This window comes from Panicum virgatum, chromosome 6K (genome assembly GCF_016808335.1).
Source record: "Panicum virgatum strain AP13 chromosome 6K, P.virgatum_v5, whole genome shotgun sequence".
Taxonomy (NCBI): domain Eukaryota; kingdom Viridiplantae; phylum Streptophyta; class Magnoliopsida; order Poales; family Poaceae; genus Panicum; species Panicum virgatum.
In genome coordinates, this window is record NC_053141.1 from 6,326,577 (window position 1) to 6,351,564 (window position 24,988).

General features: G+C 49.1%; 1 protein-coding gene and 2 pseudogenes across 1 annotated transcript; 2 read left to right on the plus strand and 1 right to left on the minus strand.

The window, feature by feature from the left end:
• Positions 1 to 10,195: 10,195 nt before the first annotated feature.
• Positions 10,196 to 13,448, minus strand: LOC120711460 (annotated as a pseudogene).
• Positions 13,449 to 15,122: 1,674 nt separating this feature from the next.
• On the plus strand, positions 15,123 to 18,768 carry LOC120711461 (annotated as a pseudogene).
• A 2,068-nt stretch (positions 18,769 to 20,836) lies between these two features.
• LOC120711462 (stomatin-like protein 2, mitochondrial) lies at positions 20,837 to 24,620 on the plus strand. The gene is made up of 8 exons (XM_039996996.1): positions 20,837 to 21,089; positions 21,174 to 21,420; positions 22,628 to 22,777; positions 23,122 to 23,179; positions 23,264 to 23,389; positions 23,701 to 23,792; positions 23,904 to 23,963; positions 24,060 to 24,620. Exons 1-8 carry the CDS (start codon positions 20,956 to 20,958, stop codon positions 24,282 to 24,284), a joined length of 1,092 nt encoding a protein of 363 aa, XP_039852930.1. The 5' UTR covers positions 20,837 to 20,955; the 3' UTR covers positions 24,285 to 24,620.
• The last annotated feature ends 368 nt before the right edge of the window (positions 24,621 to 24,988 follow it).

Sequence of the window (24,988 nt, forward strand, 5' to 3'; positions counted from 1 at the left end):
TGGCCATACTCAGGTATCATAGTAGATATATAATATACATCAAGACATCGTTAGCGAGGAGTCCGAGGAGACATCAAGCTCAGAGGATGCAGATCCTAAATATCTAGCTCCTTTTGTGCCACTACTTATGATGCATCCTTTGCATGGGAGGTTATTATCAAGACCTGTCCACAAATGACTAATTGTTTTACTCTGTCTACATTTAAATTGTAGGATTATGTAACTCAGTGCCCATGTTCACTTGTTGTATGCCTGGGTATATCTATTCAAGATTATCAGTGTGGTGTTATTTCAGGTCTGTAATATTGTGGAGAGCAATTTTTTGAAATGATAGATGTTTTGGCCTTGATTTCCTTATGAGAAGCTAAACTTGGCTTAGCACTTCCTTTACTATGTTTGCTTTCCAAGTTATTGTTGCTTTATACTTTATTTTCATACTCTTTTTAGTTAACAGGAGTCGTGCCATTTATCTTGGCGTGACTAGTTTGCAAAAATTTGGCCTGGGCCAAATCTGGTCGGGGTCAAAGGTTGGCGCGACTCCTCACTGAGCTGCACCACTGGAAAGGCATGACTCTTCAAAGAGTCGCGCCAAGCCACTCGGCGCGACTCTCGTAAAGGAGTCACGCCGCACGATAGCACCGACCAGATCTGGACTAGGGTAGTTACGCGCCAATTAGTCACGCCAAGAGAAATGGCGCGACTCCCTCGCATTGGTGCCGATCAGATTTGGCTCAAGATACTTTGGCGCCAAGGGAAATGGCCCGACTCCTTGCAAGACAAGATACTTGATTGCCAATCACAAGATTATAGATATCACATTACCAGTTTGATAGGACATTACAATATACTCGATTGCACAAAGTGTCGTCCATTACACGTCTAATAATAGTAGTATCAATACATGACCATAAAGTGTACATTACAAGTCCACTTCGAATCGGGTGGAGGATGGAGTGGATCTAGAGGGCGAGAGGGAGAGACGGCGCCATGGAGGTCAGGTCGAGTGGGGAGTGGAGGAAAAAAGAATGGGAGGAGGCTGGCCGGGTGGGCCTGTATTAGGCTGAGTCGCGCCACGGCGCATGGCGCGACTCAGTCGCGCCAAAGCAAGTGGCGCGACTCAGCCTTGCCACGTCAGGAACCATGTGGCGTGATCCTTCAAGGAGTCGCGCCACGGGGCTTGGCGCGACCAAAAGGGCTAGTTCTTGAAAATTTAGATATGGACGGGCTATTATTAAAATATTAGATTAAAAAGGATTAAAATAAAAAAATTTCGCTGCTGGTACACGCCTACGCAGTACAGTTCAGTGTAGAAAGGGGTGGTGGTTTCAGCCGGAGAAGCCCCCGAACAGCCGCAGCTCGGCCTCGTGACCTCTCCCAGAGAGAAAAATCGTTTGCCGGATCGGATCTTGGCGCGGCCCCTTGGCCGGACGCGGAGCTCCTGCGGGTGACCCTATCCACAGGCAAGGTTGGGTGTAGGACGGAACCCCTACTCAACGTCTTCGGGAACGAAGTCTGGATCTTCCTCTGTAAAAATTAATAAAGAGGTGAGTACAAACGTACTCAGCAAGTCCAACCACACCCACGGAGGGGGTATAAACAGAATATAATGCACAGGGTAATCAAGGATAAGGCTAGGGTTTAATTTGCGGAAAGCTAATTTTTATGCAGGAGTTCATTTGAATGAAAAGGATTTTCAAAGCAACTTTCTCGCACCGAGTAACACGTAGGGTTGATCCACACAGGACCCAAGTTTTAAATTTGCTACCGGACTCCTCATCCGCCGTAGCACACAGCACAGCGGCCAGACACTTTTCCAAAACAACTCACGCCAACCCATCCATTCCCAGAAGAAACACTAGTTGTGTGACCAAACTGTAACTCGCCCAGTACCGTGGGCACGGCTATTCGAATATATTTTAACTCTACAGAGGTGTGCAACTTTACCCACAAGCGGGGTACCATAGCACGATCACCTTAGTGTCGGTGCAGATCCCAACAAAGTCATTATCCACCTTAGCTAGACCTGACTAGCCTCCACGGGATCCACCAAGGGGTCGTCGACCTATCACCGATGTTTAACCGGGGCATAAGTCACACAGAGCTTATCCCTTCTCCTTGATCACCCGTTGCTCTCAGCTCTCCTGATGGCTATCAGACTAACTAGTGGGGTTTATGCTAAGCCGTTGCCTATACAACGGTCGAGTGGTTTGCACGATAGTGGAGTTTAGCAAGATGACACACCAACTTGGTCCTTAATTGTGACAAGATGGATATCTCCCTTCCTCGCTCATCCACACAGGTACGAGCACACCATTTGGCAATTCACACAGAAGTGTCATCCATCCCATCTAAACTCATCTTTCGAAAATTTCATATTTTCCCTTTCCGCACACACTCACACATTTTCTTTTTATGAAACAAGTTGTACCGTGTTTAAGGTCCTAAGCGTTCTAGCAGCGATTAACGTCCAAACAAATCATATTCAGACATTAATCTAGGTGGTCAAGGAATGGTTGTAACAAATCAATGGGTGGTTATCCAACCATGTTTTCAGCAGGTAAAACATATGCTGTTTTGTAAAATAGGCCAATAGGTTGTGTTTATAAAACTGGGACAAAATATGCATCAAAGGATGAGATTGAACTTGCCGTTCTCAAAGCCTTCCGGGAAGTCCTGATCGAGGTACTGTCCTTCGGGTTCGGGGTTGCGGTACTGGTCCTCGTTCACTTGCTCGCTGTACTGCTCGTTGACGGGTTCTCCCTCATTCACACCGTGATCTACGACGCACAAAAACAAGCACACAATCAGGAAAAAGAAATAAAGATTTTATCGCTGAGCTCGAATCGGAAACAATTAAGATATGGGGATAGGTGTAATATTTTTGGGCGGTTTTCTAATGGCAGGGCCAAAATTATATTAGAAATGGCGTGGTAATGTTCCAGGTCGATCGGAGGATTTGTGGTGCATGAAATGACGAGTTAAAGAGGGGTTCAGAGGTTAAATAAGGATTCAGAGACATATTCGTAAATACTTTTGGAATAGAAAAGGACTTGGTTGTAATTTCTAGAAATACACGGGTTATTCTGAAAAGGGGCAGGACATATTTAGAATTATTCCTATATGGTGGAGTGTTTATTTGCAAATAGAAAAAATAGGAAGGGTTTCTTTTGGAAAAGGACTAGAGAGTGGAAGGGTTCTTTAAAGAATAAAGGGAAGGAGAGGGGGTTTTGGGCAAATGTGCTTCCTTCTTCCTCCCTCCCGTGACGGGAAACAGAGGAGGGGAGGGGCGGACGCCGGCGGCGCCTGGCCGGCGGCCCTGGGCCACGGTGGCTGCTGGGAGGAGGGGGAAAAGGGGTAGGGAGGTGCGGGGGTTCGATTCCCCCCCTCGATTTCAAGTAAGGAGGCCCGCAGGGAGGGGAGCCATGGCGGCGGGCGGCGGCGCTGCAGGGCCTGGCGGCGGCCGGGGCTAGGGGGAAAAGGGGGCGCCGGGCGAGAGGATCCTATCCTCCTACTCACCTCGGGCGGAGGCGAAACAAGAAGGCCGGGCCACGAGGACCGACGGTGGCGGGCGGAGGAACTCTGGGCGGCGGCGCTAGAGGGCCGGGGTGGAGAGCTGGAGGTGGTGGACCGGTTTCGGAGCTCGGAGGCGACGCGGAGGGCCCCTTTATAGGCGCTGGAAGGCGGTGGAGGGAGGGACGCGGTGGCGGCCGGCCGGCGGGCATCCCGCGGCCATTAATGGCGCTCGGGGCGTCGCGGAGCGGCGCGATGCGCGATTCGCGGCGGTGGCGCGACGACTCTGCTGAGCAGGGCGCGCAGGGGGGATGAGCACGTGGAGGGGCCCCGGGCGCTGTGCTTGTCGCCGAGCGGGCTCGAGCGGCGAGGCAGCGGCGTTGTACGAGCAGTGCGGCTCGGCGGGCGGCGCGGCGAGGTGGCCAGGTGACGGGACGGGTCGGCGAGCGGCGCGGCGAGCGGCGCTGCCGTGTGGTGCGCATGGAGCGCGTGGGGCGGCCGGGAGCCGGGGCGCGCACACGCGCGTGCACGGGCAGGGAGCGACCGGCGGCGATGGCGGGGCGCCGCGCGTGGCCCGAGCGTGAGCGTCGAGGCGGGTAAGGGCTCGAGTGCGCGGTGGGGACGGGGTGAGCAGGAGGCGGCTGCGCAAGTGGGGGCGGCGGTGGCCGGGGCTGGGCGCGCTCGGCGCGCCGTGCGTGCGGGAGAGGAGAGAAGCAGGAAGAAGGAGAAGGAGGAGGGAAAAGAAAAAAAAAGAAAAAAGGGAAAAGAAAATGGAGAAAAAGAAAGAGAGAGATAAATTGCTAATTATTCTGATGACGGATCATGAAGGGATTAATCAAATGGGGATTAGGCTTGGGATGGATTTTAGATGGAAACGGATTCGAGAGCTCGAGACTAGTTTTGCAAAAATTTGAAAAAAATGATTTTTAACGAGTGATTTTAAATAGTGAGTTGTTAGAGATTGAAAACGCTGGCATTACACTTGTTGAAGATGGCTCAGTATGGCTGGCAGTTACTCTGTGCAAAGCAGTGTGGTAAAAACTTTGGCTATAGTTTAGTAGAGTAATTTAGACTTTTTTCAAAAAAAAAAAGAGAAGAAGACGTACTTTCATTAATGTGCGACCTGAGGAGAGCCTTTGAAACGTAATGCGTCACTGCGTGCAGGCAGCTTTCCGAGTATTTATTAGCAAACGAAAACAGAACACAAAAAAAATGTAACCTTTTCCTTGTTTTCGTCTAATGAAAATTATGGCAAAACTCTTGCTGTTCCTTTCAAAAAAAAATACAATGTTTCATAAAAGGACTCGGCACAAAACACAATAGAAAAGCACGCAAAAGTTCTAGAGCCCTTCTTCGTTGATGCATCGCACCATCATGTAAGACAGTAGGACAGAAGACCGAGAAGAATACCATCAAGCTGCTTCACTTTACGCTTTGCCGTCTCTCGAATCGATCGACGACGTCACCACCATGACTGGCCTCATGATCATCAGATATTCAGATGGTTCGGTCCGATCCAATGTTTGCGGACTTGCGGTCATCACATTTCCTAATCATCACACTAACCACGTATCGTCCGTACCTAACCCAGCCGGAACAAGTTCTCATCGCGGTTCGCTTTTGCCTCCGAACTAGAGAGCGCGCTACGGCGCCCCCGCCCCGTGATCGCGACGCCGACAGCAACGGCCCGGGCCGCCCGATCGCCCGCGCCTCTTGCTTGGGCTTTGGTCGTTCCACTCCACTCCACGCGCGCCGTGCCGATCCCTTTCCGCTCATCAATTCCCGTCCAACTCCTGCAAGCGAAGCGGCCAGGGGGTGGGGTGGTGCGCGCGCGCGCGTGACCCCGACGCGCGCCGGCCGCCCCGCTCCGAGAACTCGTGGAGGGAAGGGAACCGCGCTGTGAATCCGTCCGCGCCAAGCTCCGGCGACCGGCTCCCTTTCTCTCGATTCCCCCCCGGCCGGCTCTTTCGCGCGATATTTCTCGGGCAACCCTGTCATGACATGTGCCGGGACGACGACGACGACCCGGAGGAACTCGCTCTCGGCGGCGAGGCTGGATGATGGTCAGTGATCTGCTCGGACTAATTGCAGCTGATGGCGCTAGCTGCTGCTTCTCCGCTGTGTGGTCCTGCCTGGCTTGGAAAGGTCTCTGGCCGTTTGCTAGCGCCGTGCAGGTGCGGTTGTAGGTCCGGCGGAACCATCATCGGAGTTAAAATCCACTGCTTCGCGATAAGATCGGAATGAATTCTGACAGGTCCCTGAAGGAGGGCTCGCGATCAGCTTCGAATTCAGAGACCGATACGCAGCTGACTGAGAGAGTGAGAGACTGAGAGCCCAGGCATGGAAACTTGCATCTGTTTTCTGAATCAATTTCATCTGTTCAGTACAAACACATCATCGAATAGAGTACATATACGGGCAAAATAGAGAAGATCTGCTGGAGATCAAACACAGCAGAGTGAGATGGTATCAGCTCTTGTTCATCATCTGCGTGCTGTACGGCAATGAGATGGTTAGCTCATCTCTCTTCACTTTTTTGAAGAAAAAAAAGAAAAGAAAACAGCCGCGAGCCGTGGAAGTTAAGGCATAGTATGGCTCAAAGCAGCTATCGTCCTTCATTTCTTCTCTTCATGGAGGATCAAAACTCATAATGCACGGGCATTATGCCGTAATGCGGCCGTGAACTTTCAACTTGCCCTGTCACGGATCAGGGAAAGCAACCCATATAAACCTCTCATGAAAAAACACCAGAAATACTGTAAAGATTAAGAATTACGTACAATCGAAAATACTCTATGAATAAGATCGTGACCTTTTCTTTTCTTTTTAACAACCAGTGATGACTTTCTTTCAGCAGAAATACGGCAGGTTCCATGATTTCACTTGCTATACTTACTAGTATGACCGTGAAAGGGCATTTCATCCTATATACTGATAGTTTCTGTCTCTTCCCAGTTCGATCCCATAGATAAACAAGATTGATTATCTTTTACCAAAGGTAGCGTTCATGAGAAAAGTTACCATACTACCCCCTTCCATTCATATGGTGACACCTGGCCAAGTAGTTTTAGAGACTTTCAACAAGTGATAACAGGTCATATATAATAGCAGGATCACCAGATGGGCGAGGTGCAGCATGATGCTAACTCGGTAACAAGTAGGAGTATGTTCGACGTGATCACGAGGCCCTCTCTACATTGTTTAATTTACTTGGTTATTATGCGTTGCAGATCAGCTCACCTTGACGCATGTCGTTTTTCTTTAAAAAAAAAGCATACGTTGATACAAATTCAGTGCAAATTTTGCCATGATAAATCGATGCAGCAGTTAACCCAGAATTAACTCCGGACCAGAATTAACTCCGAAGCACGTTTTCATTCAGAAAAGATCAGAAGCTTTATAGCATGCGTCGACTGTCTCTCCCTACTTCCTTTTCCTGATGTCACTGCTGTAACATCGAAATTTATAGGCGAGAATTGACTGCAAACCACAAAGACAATCTCACTGAAATCCTTAGGAGAGTCTAAACACGCAGAATCAATTTCAACGAAAATTGAGCCCCCAACTAAGAACACCTAAAATTAACATAGCCTAGTTTAAGACGGGAACTGAAAAGAAACGACGAACAAGTTCAGCAAATATTATGTTCAAGCCTCAAGCCAACAAAAATCAAGCACTGCAACTCACACACCAACTGTCAAAAAGGTAGGTAAAAGTATGATGAGCGCGCATCGATCGTCTAGGGATGATGTAACCTAATCCATGCATTGATGGATGCATGAACTATTCACAAGACCAAGAGGCAGAACTCTGCTTCTGCACCCCTAACCTATGAATTTTTTTTTATTTTAATCCTTTTTAATCTAATATTTTAATAATAGCGCGTCCAGATCTAAATTTTCAAGAACTAGCCCTTTTGGTCGCGCCAAGCCTCGTGGCGCGACTCTCTGAAGGGTCCCGCCATATGCTTCGGCGCGACCGAGCTGCCACGCTGGCAGCGCATGTGCCAGCGGGCCTGACGTGGCAAGGCTGAGTCGCGCCACATACTTTGGCGCGACTAAGTCGCGCCATGCGCCGTGGCGCGACTCATCCTAATACAGGCCCACCCGGCCAGCCTCCTCTTCCTCCTCCTCCCATTTTTTTTTCCTCCACTCCCCACTCGACCCGACCTCTATGGCGTCGCCCCTCCCTCTCCCCCTCTAGATCCACTCTATCCTCCACCCGATTCGAAGGGGAAACAAAGGGAAACTGATCCTTGAAGGTAACTCCTCCATTCTAACCGATTGGTTTTCCTCCATTTCGCGGATTTTTAGGGTTTGAGTTGGTTAGGGTTTTTGTAGGGTTCGAGTTGAAATGGGCCCAACAAGAAACCCTAGCCCGCTCGTATTCTCCATGTTTCCCTCATTCGCTAGGCTCCTTGGCGCCGCCGGCAGCCGCCACCTGTGCCTCCCGCCGCTGCCGGGTCCCGCCGCAGCCGGGTCCCGCCGCAGCGTGCAGTGGCGGCTGATGGGGCTGCAGCAGCACGACCCATCGGGGGAGCTCCGCCTCGTGAGAGGGGCTGCACGGCCCGCAGGACGTGTCGACGCTGGTCTCCCTGATGGAGGTGCTGCGGTGCGGCGACGAGCTGGCCGCCTACGCCGTGAACATGATGCAGCTGACGGACCAGACAGCGGCGGCCATCGTCAAGGGCAGGGGCTTCGATGGCGTGACAGTGGTGGACGAGGAGGTGTCGGAGATGCGCAAGCTCATCGGCGAGGCGCTGGACGCGTACCAGGCGGAGTGCGGCGGGCCCGGGGGCGTGAGGGTGCGGCAGCTGCTGGCGCTGTCGTTTTTTTTTCGGACAAGCACAGCGACATCTGCATCTGCGCCGAGGATGCCATGGCGGCGCTGGTGCTGCTGCCCTTCCACAAGGCGCAGCGGGTGGACGGGAGCATGGACGCGGGCCACTTCGGCTTCCGGCTGGTGAACTAGAAGGTGCTCCAGCTGGCGCCGTGCTCGGTGGGCGTGGTCGTGGACCGGGACCTCGGGAAGCAGGAGCAGGCAGTGGTGGTGGTGTTCATCGGCAGTGCGGACGACCGCGAGCCGGTGCGGCGGCGTCGGCGCTGGGGCAGGAGGAGGCGCAGATGCAGGTGGACGACAAGTTCTTCGCGGAGTTCTACCGGAAGCACGTGGCGGGCGGCGGCGGGGGCATGGGGTACCTGGAGAAGCACGTGGCGGACAGCGCGGAGCTGGTGGCGGTGCTGCGTGGCCTGCAGTCGGAGTACCGGCTCTTCATGGTGGGGCGCGGCCGCGATCGGAGCTTGGTGCTGACGGAGGGGCTGGACGAGTGGGCCGAGTGCTTGGAGCAGGGCCCTGTTGGCGACATCATGGCGTCCTCCGACTTCTCGCCCACCGCCTCCGTGCTCATCGTGCAGCAGTACGACACCAAGAAGCACTACAAGGTCATCGACGATGAGTTCATGCCCTTGTAGCTCACTACAAGGTCATCGACGATGAGTTCATGCCCTTGTAGCTAGCTAGCTAGCTAGACCACTGTATGTAATGTTATGTAGATGGTGTGTAATTTGTCAGGACATGCTACTGCTACTATATACTGTATGTATGTATCTAGTTTTCTTTCTTTTAATCTGGAATACAAATACACAACTGCGAACCTGCCTTTTTTTTCTTTTGGTGGAACTGTGAATCTGGTACTGTACTCTCTTTTTTTGAACAAAATAAAACAACAACAACAACAACAATAGCAATGAATCTGGTACTAGAATGCTCTATTACTATGAGGAGGATTTAGTGACTTACCTTCAGTGAATAACTGGCATTAAAAGATACGGAAAGATGTTTAGGGTATGATTTCAGTCGTCCAGATGGGATTTAGCATGTTTTTATGGCCCTCATTGTGGCCATACTCAGGTACCATAGTAGATATATAATATACCTCAAGACATCGTTAGCGAGGAGTCCGAGGAGACATCAAGCTCAGAGGATGCAGATCCTAACTATCTAGCTCCTTTTGTGCCACTACTGATGATGCATCATCTGCATGGGAGGTTATTATCAGGACCTGTCCACAAATGGCTAATTGTTTTACTCTGTCTACATTTAAATTGTAGGATTATGTAACTCAGTGCCCATGTTCACTTGTTGTATGCCTGGATGTATCTATTCAAGATTATTAGTGTGGTGTTATTTCAGGTCTGTAATATTGTGGAGAGCAATTTTTTTAAATGATAGATGTTTTGGCCTTGATTTCCTTATGAGAAGCTAAACTTGGCTTAGCACTTTCTTTACTATATTTGCTTTCCAAGTTGTTGTTATTTTATACTTTATTTTCATACTCTTTTTAGTTAACAGGAGTCGTGCCATTTATCTTGGCGTGACTAGATAGCAAAAATTTGGTCTGGGCCAAATCTGGTCGGGGTCAAAGGTTGGCGCGACTCCTCACTGAGCTGCGCCGCTGGAAATGGTGTGGCTCTTCAAAGAGTCGCGCCAAGCCACTCGGCGCGACTCGTTAAGGAGTCACGCCGCACGATAGCACCGACCAGATCTGGACTAGGGTAGTTACGTGTCAATTAGTCACGCCAAGAGAAATGGCACAACTCCCTCGCATTGGTGCCGACCAGATTTGGCTCAAGATACTTTGGCGCCAAGGGAAATGGCCCGACTCCTTGCAAGACAAGATACTTGATTGCCAATCACAAGATTATAGATATCACATTACCAGTTTGATAGGACATTACAATATACTCGATTGCACAAAGTGTCGTCCATTACACGTTTAATAATAGTAGTACCAATACATGACCACAAAGTATACATTACAAGTCCACTACAAGAATAATTCAAATTACAGTAGTGCTTGATAGATAAACAAGATCCATGTGCAACAAAAGACGCTCTCTTCCACCGCTTCCTGACGCCGTTGGGGGCCTGGACCTGCTCTGTCCACCGCTGGTGTTTTCCGAGGATCTGTTCGTCGCGGGAGGGCTATGCGACAGACCTCCACCACCTGCGTCAAGAATAGATCGAGGCACAAGCTTTCAGATTCAATTCAACTGAGAGAGATGAGGAGCGGAGGGGCTAGCAACATTCAAAGGCAGAGCAGAGCAGATCACAGCACAGCACACAGAGGCAACAGCAGGTGAAAGAGATCACCTCTGCAGCAGCAGCAGCAGCCGGGTATCGACAGGAATAGAGAGAAGGCATCACAAGCAAGGTATATATGCATGATCCATCCATGTATCCATCAGGAACAGCGAATCAGGACACCGCGGCCAGCCAAACCCGACTCGGAAGCCACGTCAGGTACCACCGCACAGTTCCCAGCCCCTGCCACCACCGATGCCACGGTAATGCAACGGGAGAGCAATTGCGAGGCGGCACCGTACAGATGGGGACCTTAATCGACATCCGCTCAAGAGAATGGCCCGCGCACAGCCTCAATTCGGACCCGCCATCTCAAAGCCTAACCAACTCAAACCCTAAAAATCCACGAAATGGAGGAAAACCAATCGGTTAGAATGGAGGAGTTACCTTCAAGGATCAGTTTCCCTTTGTTTCCCCTTCGAATCGGGTGGAGGATGGAGTGGATCTAGAGGGGGAGAGGGAGAAACGGCACCATGGAGGTTAGGTCGAGTAGGGAGTGGAGGAAAAAAGAATGGGAGGAGGAGGAAGAGGAGGCTGGCCGGGTGGGCCTGTATTAGGCTGAGTCGTGCCACAGTCGCGCCAGGCCCGCTGGCACACGCGTGCCAGCGTGGCAGCTCGGTTGCGCCGAACCATGTGGCGTGACACTTCAAGGAGTCGCGCCACGGGGAGTCGCGCCACGGGGAGTCGCGCCACGGGGCTTGACGCGATCAAAAGGGCTAGTTCTTGAAAATTAGATCTGGACGGGCTATTATTAAAATATTAGATTAAAAATGATTAAAATAAAAAAAATTCCCTAGTCACGCTCGGGACTCTTATCGGCGGGATACTCTGCGCGTTGCGGAACACGTTGTCGGGGTCGATCACCGTCTTCGCGCGAACGAGCTGGTCGTAGTTGCCCAAGAAGTACCTCTCCCCCTATGCTCGCGCCGCTTCGACTTGCGGGTTGGGGATCTTGTTGGTGCTATTGAGTCGGCTGTCGGACCAATTGTTGGTGCCAAGATCAAGGTCCATGTAGTTTATGTACGCGGTTCGCGGGTTCTCGGCCACATACGCTCCCATGAAGTCGTAGAACCGGCGCAGCCAATCCATGTACTCGTCTCGGTGGCCATCTTCATCAGCTGCCCATTCGATGAGGTACTGGATGCCATGGATGTTACCTTTGCGATGCGGGAATGGTAGATCGCCGGACCCGATCCGGTCCATGGCCCCGCCATACGGGTCCAAGATGGCGTACGCCTTGGGCTGCTCGGACAAGAGGTCGATCGATGGCTCTGATCAGCTGATCCAAGGCCATCGGACGGCGCACGTAGTCTGACTTGGCCTTGAAGTAGTTCTTCTTGTGAAGCACCCGGTCGGTGAGATCCGAGACCGAGCTCCCTTCGGGCAGACCCGAGAAGAACACCACGGATTCGATCTAGCTCATCTCTCTCGGGTTCAGATCCGATAGCCCGATCTCGGGGAACCTTGCCGTCCGTATTTGTAAGGCTTCGTGAGTGGGCCCGAGGTAGAGCCCTTTGAACGTGACGGAGATGGTGCCGGTCCGGTTGGACTCCGGCAAGCCGGCACCGACAAACGCCGAGACGTAGAACTCGTCGGGCCGCCACGGCGCGGCGTGCTGCCACGCGGAGACGAGCCGAGCCACCGACGCGGCGGAGCCCGGGCGGTTGACGACGAACGCGGTGAGTCGGTGACGCGCGCGGGAACAGGCCGGAGCTGGACGCGCCACGCGTAGACGGCGCCCCAGGCGCCGCCGCCGCCGCCGCGGATGGCCCAGAACACATCCTCGCCCATGGCGGCGCGGTCCAGGACGCGGCCCTCGGCGTCGACCAGCACGGCGTCGACCACGTTGTCGCCGGCGAGCCCGTACTTGCGGGAGAGCAGGCCGAACCCGCCGCCGGCGATGTGGCCCCCGGAGCCGACCGTCGGGCACGACCCCGCCGAGAACGCGAGCGCCGGGCTCGCCGCGGCGACGGCGTGGTACCCCTGGCCGAGCGTCGCGCCGGCCTCCACCCACGCCGTGTGGGAGGCGGCGGCGTCGACGCGGACGCGGTCGAGCGCGGCGAGGTCGACGACGGCGAACGCGCTCCGGTCCTCCGTGGTGTAGGACAGGCCCTCGTAGCTGTGGCCCCCGCTGCGGAGGCGCACCACGAGCCCCGCCGCCCGCGCGCACCGCACTGCGGCGCGGAGCTCCTCGAGCGACGCCGGGGCGACGACGGCGGCTGGCTTGGGCGCGCCGGCGCCCGCGAAGCGGAGGTTCTGGATGGAGGCGCCCAGCGCGGCGCCGTACCCGGGGGACCCGCGCGTCGTCACGTCCCGTACGCCGGCGGCCGCCTGGCACGCCGTGAAGCTCGCCCCGTCGTCGTCTCGCGCGGCGCCTGCTGCCCGCACGGCGAAGATCATCAGGCGGAGCACGAGGGAGAAGAGGGCGAGGGCGGCGACCATGGTGACGGGAGGAAGCAAGAAGCTAGGTAGCGACGATCGAGGTAGCCGCGCGCGGGTGGGGTTTTATGCACGTCACGAATGATCACTGAGGTTTTTGGTGGCATGCGCGATCGATCGAGTTGTTGGTTTCATCGAGGAGGTGGTGGTGAGGTCGGAGAGAGCGACGGCTGATTAGGAGCATTAACAAAGTGGTTAACCGTGGTGTTCCGGTAGCTCGTCGGGATTAATAATCGGCGCGGCCGGCCGGAGCAAGACGACGGCGGCGTTGTTGGATTCCACGCGCACGCTTGGGCGTGCTCGCATTCCACGGCTGCTACACCTGGCCATCTTCGCTCGAGCTAAGACAAGCGTAAAAGACAACGCGGCTTGGCTGGACAGTGTCAGTGATCATATCCGTTGTCATGTTGGATGGCACCGGCTTATTAACCGTCGGTCGAGATACAGTTAAACACGTTTGCTGAAACTGTGTTCTGCACCAGTGTGAGAGCATCAGTGTGTTGCTTACTGCCTAGTTAGGATCTCGAACCGTATCGCTGAATCCTAGCTAGGTGTTCGTCAGAAACAAGAGAGCAGCGCATGCGACGAAGCAGTAGGCGCAGCAGGTGGGACCGAGCGAGAGAGATGGGGGCGAAACGATGGGTGTCGGCGGGGGTTTCCGCTTGGTTTCCACTTTCCAGGGCGGCGCTGGGCCGGCGGTCGGATAACTCTTCGCAAGCCGTCGATCGCCTTCATTTTCCCCTAAGGCTGTCCACAATGGCAAGAGCAAGAGCAAATTTGCTCTTGCCTCGTTTCCCACGCCCTCTCTGTCTACAGTGCCAAACAGTGCATCTACAGTGCCAAACAGTAGATTTACTCCTCCATTTCCTCCTATCGCTGTGGACGGTCTAAGCCGGCCGCGGCCGGCCACAAGCCTAACACTTCCCGCTCACCATCCCATTCCTCTTGTGTTTTTTTTGGTTTTTTTTTGTAACGAGCGGTTCAATTAATTGATTACTTGCTTAGAGCAGGCCGTACATTGATTTAAGGGCCGTTTGGCATAGTTAACTGCGAAGGGAAAAAAACTAGCTTCAACTTCATTTTTGTACGAGGTTACCTCCTTCGTCCACAAAACAATGCAATTACATGGGATTCGTGCCAGTTAAACTAGTTCAAGTTTTATCGAATTTATAGTATCCTTAAGCAAACACATGCATAAATTTATTGTGAAAATATATTCTATAACTAGTCTAATGATACTTATTTTATATCATGAATGTTATTACTTTTTTTACATAATTTCAGCCAAAGTTCGAGCTATTTGACTTATTGAAAAGTGAGAATTTAATTAGTTCTTTTATGAATGGAGTGAGCATAAAATAGCTTCACATTGCAATATCTCGATTGCGTGAAATAAAGTAAAGCCCAAGCTAAAATAAGCTTTGGCAAACATTCCCTATGACTGGCCGGAATCAGGGGGCTGTTATGCGTAACACGTGTGAATAGCAGTCAAGGTGTCACGCCGTAATATTTTCCAAAACTGTATATCCAAATCAAAATCCGACTACCCCACTGTGTACCTCGCGACGAAATCTTCAAAACAAGATCATATTTAGATGATTTTTTGTGTGGAATATTTTTTTGTACGTGGAATAATTTTTTAAAGTTGCAACAATTATTTCAGAAATGTAAAAAATTCATTTTATATGATGATTTGACTACTAATCATACACGTGACTCGTAATATTTTGGCCTGAATCCTCCTTTTCATAATTTCTTTTCTGTTTTCCGTTCTTGGCTGCTGGGCCCAACGGCTTCATCTGCGTTTACGGGCTCTTTGGTCCGGCCGAGCTCGGGAAGGAAGGTGTCCTCATCCTCATGGGCTTCAGCTTCTGGGCCGGCCGCTTTAGGAGTCCCCGACACTTTTTTTTTTGGAAAGCTACCCGAGTCTTGGAGAGCAAGTTGATCGGCGCGGCTGCCGTAATGGGAACGGGAACCTCCGGCCCTTTATTACCCTCCAGATGCTCCCCCGTTCCATTTGAATCCCCCCACCCACGCCATTCCTCTCCTCCAGCTCGTGTGCTCGTCTCGCCTCCCACCGGCCACCGCCGCCGCCGACATGGCGGCCCTCCTCCGCCGATCCGCCGCGCCCGCGCTCCAGCTCGCCCGCTCCTCGCGCCACCTCTCCGCCGCCGCTCCCGCGCACCAGCTCGCCCGCTCCTCGCGCCACCTCGCCGCCGCCGCCCCCGCCGCGTCGTCCCGCTCCTTCTCCCACTACTCCCGCGACGACATCAACGCTCGGTATGTGACACCCCAGTCCTCTCTTCCTGTCTAATCGATCCGCCGAGGTTTCGAGGAGCCCGAGCGGGAGCTAACGAGCGCCGTCTCGCGGTCGCGGCTCCCGCTCGCTCGATTGTTTGCAGGTACGACCCGCCGCCCACGCCGATGAACTGGGGCCGTGGGGCGTGAGCATCGTCCCGGAGAAGAAGGCGTTCGTGGTGGAGCGGTTCGGCAAGTACATCAAGACGCTCGGCGCCGGGATCCACCTGCTCATCCCCGGGGTCGACCGCGTCTCCTACGTGCACTCGCTCAAGGAGGAGGCCATCCCCATCGCCAACCAGTCCGCCATCACCAAGGACAACGTCCTCATACAGATCGACGGCGTCATCTACGTCAAGGTACATACGCGCGCGCGCCGCCGCCAACTCTGGCTCGTCTGCACCCGGCCTGCCTTCTCGATCGAACGACCTCGTGGTTCGTTACTGCTAGTATGCATGATTGGGTGATTCGGGGCGACCTCGTGGTTCGTTACTAGTCTGCATGATTGGGTGATTTGGGGCTTCCGTACGTACTGGATTTGAATGTGATGCGTTATTACGGTGAGGGTTTGTGGGAACTGGGTTGGCTGTTATAGGCTTGGATTAAGGGTTTAGGGTGTTTATGTGGATGGTTGGAGGTTTGTTGTGGTGCGTGAAGGGGGGTTTGCTTGTTAAGACATCGTTAAGTGCCTTTGAATTTTGGTTCGTACTGGTAGTGACTTATGGATGGTTTTGAGGCTTGCGGTTCGTTTATGGATGGTACGTGAACTGGGTCCTTACACAATAAAATGAAAGTTAGTGAGGGTTTAGGATTTAATTTGCAAGGAATTTATTCTTCCAAATGCAAGAGAAAGGTAAGGTTCTTTCAATAATCCTTACTAGTTGCGCATAATGCAAGCAGTTGTATGAAGTGTGTGCATCTTATTTGTGATTTAGTTTTTAAATTAGGTTGGGTCTAAGTTAAATTCTATTGAAATCATCAGATCTTTGTCTTGGGGTCAATCCAATCCTAAGTTCAAACTGTAAATGTTACTTCTAGCTTGGCTGGTGTGGGAGGTATCAAGGGAAAAATGTACTATGACGAGTTATTGTTAGTCTGAATAGTCACTACAATGTCCCCTTGTGATGTAAGCTTTGTCGGACGCAAGGTTTGGTCTGTTTTTGGATAGGATAGAAAGCTTTTCATTTGTTACAGGGGTTTCTGAATGCTATGTAATTTTGGGTTGGCTATCTATATTTTGAGACTGTCCAGGTTATCTCCTGTCTGTCTTAAGTTCTTTCTGGGCTGTGGCTGACCCTCTTTTCCTCTTGCCACAATATCCTGATCATTTTGGTCTATCAAGTTATACTATGCTGTGGTTGGTGAAGTTGTTATATATACCTGCACTTACTTGTAAATGTTACCAAGTCATATTTGAGAAACTTGTTTATTCTAGAAAGCAGATAGAACACTAATTCATGATTTTGTTGAATTTTGCAGATAGTTGACCCCTACCTTGCTTCCTATGGTGCAGCGAATCCAATTTTTGCTGTCATACAACTTGCACAGACAACAATGAGGAGTGAGCTAGGGAAAATGACATTGGACAAGACCTTTGAGGAGAGAGATGCATTAAACGAGAACATTGTGGTATGCCATCTTATTTCTAATCTCAAGCTGTTTGTTTACTTCCCATACGACCATATCATCGCAATTGGCATGGTGAAGCTCCATACGAGTTATGTAGTCGAACGAGCAATAGGATATCTTCATATTCAAACTGTATTAGAGAACTGTTAGGAGGTCCGTAGATCATGGAAGGATGATGTGAGAAGAACATATGAAACACATGGAAACCTACATTTTTATGTGCTCACTGTTCTCTATTTTTTTTTTCTTTAGAGGGCCATTAATGAAGCAGCAACAGATTGGGGCCTGAAGTGTCTCCGTTATGAAATCAGTATGTCTTTCTTTTTCGTTTCATCTTTGAATTATGGAGAGGGCCATCAATTTTTCTACTACTCACGTTTTGAAATTGATGATGCAGGGGACATATCTCCTCCAAATGGTGTTAAGGTGGCTATGGAGATGCAAGTTGAAGCAGAAAGGAAGAAACGTGCCCAAATCCTTGAATCAGAAGGGAAAAAACGTGCCCAAATCCTTGAATCAGAAGGCGCACAATCCTTTTCATCTTTATATATATGACTGTCAGAAGGTGCACAATTCTAATTCTTCCTCTGGAAAAAGGATAATCTGGATAAACTCCTAATAAAATATTCTGTTAGATTAACCTGCAAGTTGATTCCAAATTCTTTTGCCGTAAAATGTATGCATGAGCAAGTTATGACTTTGTTAGAGAATATAATACTGTTAGACAAATTATTCTTTAAGTTTATCATGTTCTCCTTTTCTTTAGATCAGTTCAGCCAGCATCATCCCACAGCCATTTTGCTCACTTTTACCTTTTTTAAAAAAAAAATTCTGTAAACCATTGTCCTTTCTTTCTTCTGAAAGGGGTTAAAATATTTTGATTTTCCGAGACATGAAGATTTGCTTATTTGTTAATGAACACCAGGTGAGGCTGGAGCGGTTCTTGCCTTAGCTGAAGCTTCAGCTCGTGGAATTAGATTGGTTTCAGAGGCTATGACAACTAAAGGCAGTGCTGAGGTATGACGATTTCTTATATTACTACCCTAAGCGCCTACCAGTGTATATGAATCAAAATGGTTCCTTGCTTATTTGAATGCTAACAATTTGTATCTCAATGTTAGGCTGCGACCCTGAGAGTGGCAGAGCAATACGTCAGAGCCTTCTCGCAAGTGGCCAAAAAGGTGAGATGATGAAGCACCTTGCTACTGCTGCCTTTCGCCCCTCTTGTGCGAATTTCATGGTGTTGACATTTTGCTACCAAATACAGGGCAACACTATTCTGCTTCCAGGTGACGGTGGCAACCCTTCATCTTTTGTGGCCACGGCTTTCAAGATCTACCAGCGACTCCAGGCCAACAGCCCCCAGGTAGAAGAGCTGGAGGAATCAGGAGGAGAGACTGAGACAAGTGAGATGCCACCACTCATCCCGGATATAGATCCTGAGAAGAGCTGCTCTCTGCATAGCGGCAAGAACAAGGCTTGAGTTGTGCTCGAGTGCCTGAAGGAAGTCCCCCTTTTTTGCTGTCTCCATTGCTCTGCAAACATGGGAGTGTCACTGATAGCACCAGTAGCATTAGTTTTATGAGTCAGAGAATTGTGCATTGGTTTCTGAGTCAGAGAGTTTAGCGAGCAGGGAGAGATTTTGATTCTGAGTTGAGGAGGTACTTCGGGTTTGTTCTTAATCTGATGGTAGTTTGTAAAAATGAAAGGTTGGGGTTAACGTGATGGCAATATGTTTTTGTTCAACGCTGGTTTTGCAGTGTTCTACTTTCTCAGCTTACCCAGTTCACTTATCTGTTGCTTGCTTGCTGAACGTAGCTCAGGTGGACGAATTAATAGATGATTCGGGTTCAGTTGAGAAACCAGATTTAATTTGTTTGATCAGCATTCCCATATGGTTCAGGTTTAGATTGTGTGCTCCAGGGTTTTGTAGTTCACCATGGGAAAGGGCAAATGATGGAAGGTAATCTCGAACTATGTTGCAGTGGCCAGTGCAGCTACTAGTACTGTTACTGTTTCTGATCCCTTCACATCCGGTGTCTGTCTTGCACCTGCCAAGGTAACTTATTGAAAGATTCGCACTATTTAGCTTCTTGCATGTATCTCGCTAGAGAGTAGAGACGTTAACCAAACTGGAGGCATTACTGCATAACACAAGTGGTTTCCATCATCGGTTTATGTCTCTTTTTCTTTTCTTTTTTTTTTCTGAAATGAAAAAAAGGTCTCTGGTTGGTTTGTGTAACAATCCAAAAATTAGGGATTAAATGAAAATCAAACCTTACACGTGGACCCCACGTGTCATTCTCTCTCCCTCTCTTCTCCCTGTTTCTCCCTGTGCTGCACGTTCGCAGTAATGGCGCCCCGAGCTCTCCCGAAGCCCCCACCGCTATGCTTGCCGTCGTGGAGGCCGATCCCGTTTTCCCGGCCGTCGAGCGTCGCCAAGTCGTCCACGACGCCTTCTCGAGCTCGCCACCTGCCTCACTCCCGTTTACACCCTTCCGTTCCTCTCCTTCTCCTCCCTGAGTTCGTCATGGACGGTGTTTGAGCAGCTCGCGCTCGCCGGCCCGAATCGCGAGTTCCCCTCCATGAATCCCAAATCCACTTCACCCGAAGCTCGTCTACCTTCCTAGCCTCCTCCTCGAACTCTCCTTCGCGAGCCCCCTCGACCAGAGCACCAGGAATCCTTGGTTTCGCGGCCGCCGGTCACCAGTGAGCCCAGAACTACAACTCAATTATTATTATTATTTTATAAAAAAGAAAGATCTAAATCCAAACGACGGGTGTGTGATCGGCCAAGCAAAAGAACAGTCGAAGATGCAACGCCCAAAATGGACACCACAAATATGACGATAAAATTAACTATGACCGCTTTTGGTTGGTCCATCATCACCAACCAAACATCTTCACTATTCGTGGCGAGTGGTGGCGAGCGAGCAAGCACATTTCCACACTTAAATTTCTGAAACACCTTAGACTATGCATGGGTTGGAAATTAATAACGTTAATGCTAGAATTAGGTTGGTGGAAATTAATAACGGCAATGCTAGGATTAGGACGTCCAACGTCTAGAAAAAAATAGAATGCCCTGGCCTAACACGTTCATACTGCATAAATATAATTTTATTATGATAAATATGAACTGATGTTGTAGTGGGAAAGACACTCCAATCTCCATGAGAGATGTTATGGTAAACTTCCTATACATAATTTTTGTTGCGATAGCATGTTGTAGCATGAGTTTATGTTGATTGTTAATGTTATAGTTAAAGTTTCAATTGTTATTGTTGTCACAATAGTTGTTTTAAGATTTGTTTGATGGATCAATATCTGATAATTGCAATGATTATTTTCAGTATGTTTGAAATGTGAGGTGATGCTGCAACAACTATTAAGAATATTGCATAAATTTATTCTAAGTATTTCAATAATTCATTTTCCATGTTGCACCTTTTAATCTAATCGACTAATTTTATTTATTTTATTATTTTCTAAAAACTATTTTTTGAATTTTAAAATTTTAAAATTATAATTTTTAAATATCGCAAAAGGTCGATGTCCATGTTACAGAAATATATTTCCACACACTATCATTCTCATTCAATGTTGCATGAAACGTAGTCTTATACAACTACGGAATTGTCTATCGTAGGACCGAACGATAGAGTTATTTCTATATATATTTTTGTAAGGTTACAAATAGTGATTTTGAATGTTGTTGTAGTTTCGTTTGAATGTTACGGAGGTGTTCATTTTGACGGTCAATAAAAGCCGACGTTTTCTTTCTTGGGAAGAAAGGCCTCGTTGCAATTGCAAGTGGCAACCAAACAGCTTGCTGGGCTGAGAGCTCCTATTTCTCATTCCCCATTTCCTCCCTCAAATCCGGTAACAGAAAAAGGGGGCTCTCCGCAGCCACCGCCGCCGCCGCCGCCGCCGCCGATGGCAACCCTCCTCCGGCGATCCGCCACCCCAGTGCGCCAGCTCCTCCTCCCGTGCCACCTCGCCGCCGCCGGCTCCGCCCCCGCCTCGTCCCGCGCCTTCTCCCGCTACTACCCCCGCGACGACAGCGCCAGGTAGAACCCCACCTTTCGTGCTCGCTTCTATTCGGAACCTTCCAGAAGACGATATTGGAGCCCCATCGTGCCTGTTGCTTTCAGGTACGATCCGCCGGGCACGCCGGTGAACTGGGGCGTGGCCATAGTCCCAGAGAAGAAGGCGTTCGTGGTGGAAAGATTCGGCAAGTACATCAGGACCCTCGGCTCCGGGATTCACCTGCTGATCCCTGCCGTTGACCGCATCGCCTACGTGCACTCGCTCAAGGAGGAGGCCATCCCCATCCCCAACCAGTCCGCCATCACCAAGGACAACGTCCTCATACAGATCGATGGCGTGATCTACATCAAGGTTTGCGACCAACTCTCCACCTCGCCTTCTCGAATCTCGTGTTTCGTTACCATGATTGGGTGATGCTGTTGGTTGCTGGTGCTTCCCGTGCGGTATGGTGAAGACCTTTGGGAACTGAATTGGATGTTACAGACCTCGTTTGGTTGGTACTCGTAGTCCTAGGGACTACATTGTACATGAGCAGGGCCTTGCATAATGAAAAGGAAGTTGTTTAAAAGGTCAGGATTTGTAAGGCTGTAGAATTTTTGTATAAGCTGAATTGATTGCTTCAAGATACCAGTGAGAAAGATAGTTGCTTTCAAGAATTCTTAGTTGCACAGCAAGCAGTTGTATGAAATGTGTGCATCCTTTTTGCGATTTACTATTTTGGTTCGGTAGCTTCTAAGTTAGAATTCTATTGAAATCAGATCTTTTTTCTTGGGGTCAATCCAAACATAAGATCCAAATTGTAGATTTTACCTCTAGCTTGGCTGTTGTGGAGGGTATCATGGGAAGGTTGTACTATGAGAAGTTATTATGAGTCTCAATAGACTGTTATGCCCTTGTGATATAAGCTTTATGGGATGCAAGATGTGTTCTGTTTTTGGATAGGATAGAAAGCATTTCATTTTCACAGGGGTTGAAGATGCTTGATGAACATATGAAGAAGAAGAGATGACTAATACATGTTGTTTGTCAGTGTATCTGGTGATGTCATTAAAAGTTGCAATAGAGCCTTTAAACTTCACTTTTGGTGTATTTAGTTGTTGGATGGTGTTACTCGGTTTTTAGTCAGTAGTTGATGGTGTTTTTCAGTATAATCAGGTTTACAACCTATTGTGCTGCAACTTGACTACAATAGTCGCTGGAGTGAAAAAAAAAGAGACGGGAAGGGGCAGACAGTCCTGATACTTTGATTTAAGAAGGAGGCAGGGCTCAAACCTGCGTTAATAGTCACTGGAGTAGAACTTCTGTAGTTTTGTGGTACTGAGCATGCTGTAATTTTATTGATATCTTAATGAGATTTTGGTGCACCTGCTGTGAAAAATGTAATTTAGGTTGTCTATGTCTTGAGAGTTGTGACCAGGTGATGTCATTGTCTGTGTCAAGTTCTTTCTTTGCTTTCAAGACTATTTATTCACTAACTTGCAATTATACTCGGTCATTATTGGGAAACTTGTTTAGTCTAGAACTGAACACTAATTCATTATTTTGTTGAATTCTGCAGATCGTTGACCCCTACCTTGCTTCCTATGGCGCAGAAAATCCAATTTTTGCAGTCATACAACTCGCACAAACAACGATGAGGAGTGAGCTTGGGAAAATGACATTGGACAAAACATTTGAGGAGAGAGATGCACTAAATGAGAACATTGTGGTATGTCATCTTATTCGCAATCTCGAGTTGTTGTACTTTCTAATGATCATACCATTGCATTTGGCTGGAGAAAATGTATATGAGGTATACTTTAACGAGCAATAGGCTATACTGAACTCTGCATTACCATACTACTGAAGACTTTGTGTACATATTGTGAAATCACTATTTTGTTTGTTTAGTCCAATCTCTCAGGCCAATGGAAATATGCGTTGCATAGATTTTCTAGATAGTAAAGTGAAAGCCAATTTATTAGAGAACCTCTATGAAGCACACAGATCATTTGAAACACATGGAAACTGCCTTTTTATGTGCTTACTGTTTTCTGCTAATTTTTCTGCCAGAGGGCTATCAATGAGGCAGCAACAGATTGGGGCCTGAAGTGTCTCCGTTATGAAATCAGTATGTCCTTTTCCTCTTCATCTTTGAATTATGGAGAGAGCCATCAATTTTTCTACTTCTCATGTTTTAAAATTGATGATGCAGGGGACATATCTCCTCCACATGGTGTTAAGGTGGCTATGGAGATGCAAGTTGAAGCAGAAAGGAAAAAGCGTGCCCAAATTCTTGAAGCAGAAGGGAAAAAGCGTGCCCAAATCCTTGAATCAGAAGGTATTGACTATGCAACCTTTTTCATCTGAAGATCGATATGTGGTTCTAATTCTTCCTCTGGAAAAAGGATAATCTGGTGACAGTTTAACCTGCAAATTCATTCCAGATGCTTTTCTTTTGATGTAACCTGTATGCAAGAGCAAGTTATGACGTTGTTGGAGTACATAATGCTGTTGACATTTTTATTTTATTTTATCATGTTCTCCGTTTCCTTAAATTAGTCCAGCATGACAGCATGCATCATCTCAACTATTTTGCTTTTAATTTTCTCAGCCATGAAGAGTTCACTTATATTTGTTAATGAACACTAGGTGAGGCTGGAGCGGTTCTTGCCTTATCAGAAGCTTCAGCTCGTGGAATTAGATTGGTTTCAGAGGCTATGACAACTAAAGGCAGTACTAAGGTATCATGATTTCTTAGATTAATATCCTACCTCCCTACCATTGTAGTGAAGTTATGAGTCAAAATGGTTCCTTGCTCATCTGAATGCTAACAATTTGTATCTCACTGTTAGGCTGCGAACCTGAGAGTTGCAGAGCAATACGTCAGAGCCTTCTCTCAAGTGGCCAAAAAGGTTAGATGATGAAGTACCCTTGTTTAGCACTTTCATTCACGGCTGCTTTACACTCCTTGTGTATTCAAGATGCTGATGTTTTGCTATTAAATCCAGGGCACCACTGTTCTGCTTCCAAGTGATGGTGGCAATCCGTCATCTTTCGTGGCCCAGGCTATCAAGATCTTCCAGCAACTCCAGGCTAACAACCCCCAGGTAGACGAGCTGGAGGAATCAGAAGAAGAGACTGATCCTGCTGAAACAAGCGAGATGCCACCTCTCATCCCTGATGCAGATCCTGGGACGAACTTCTCGCTCCAACGCCGCAAGAACAAGATTTGAGTTGCACTCGAGTGCCTGAAGGAAGCCCCCCCCCCCCTTTTTTTGTCTCTTATTGTTCTGCAAACATGGGGGTGTCACTGATAACACCAGTAGCGCTAGTTTTCTGAGTCTGAGAAATTTACTGTGCAACGCATAAGTTAGGATGCCTAGGCAATTGGTTTCTAGGAGATAAATGGAAGCAAGTTTGGTGACGGGAGAGGAAGATTTTGATTCCGGTGAAAGTTAAACTTTGGCTCGTTCTTAATCTGATGGGAATTTGTAAAAATGCGAGGTTGGGCTATCGTTGGTGAAACAAAGTACACGTGATGGCAATGTTTTCGTTGATGCCTTCTGTTACTCTTGTTTTTGCTGTGTTCTCCTTTCTTAGTTCACCCAGTTCACCTAACATGGAGCTTGCTTGCTGAACGTGGCTCGGGTGGATGAATAGATGCTGGGTGTTTAGCTGAGAAACCTGAATTTGTTGAGTATTTCCATATGGTGGAGGCTTGTGCTACTGGTTTGTGTTGTTTAGCTGCCGTGGAAAGGGGCAGATAATGGACGGTGATCTTGATGTATGCTATTGCAGACTTGGACGGTGATCTTGATGTATGCTATTGCAGACTAGTACTGTTTCTGAGTCCTTCACATATGCTGAATGTCTAGCACCTGGCAACCCAAAGGTAACCTCTTGCTGCGGACTCTGCACGGATCAACCGTCCTCGGCG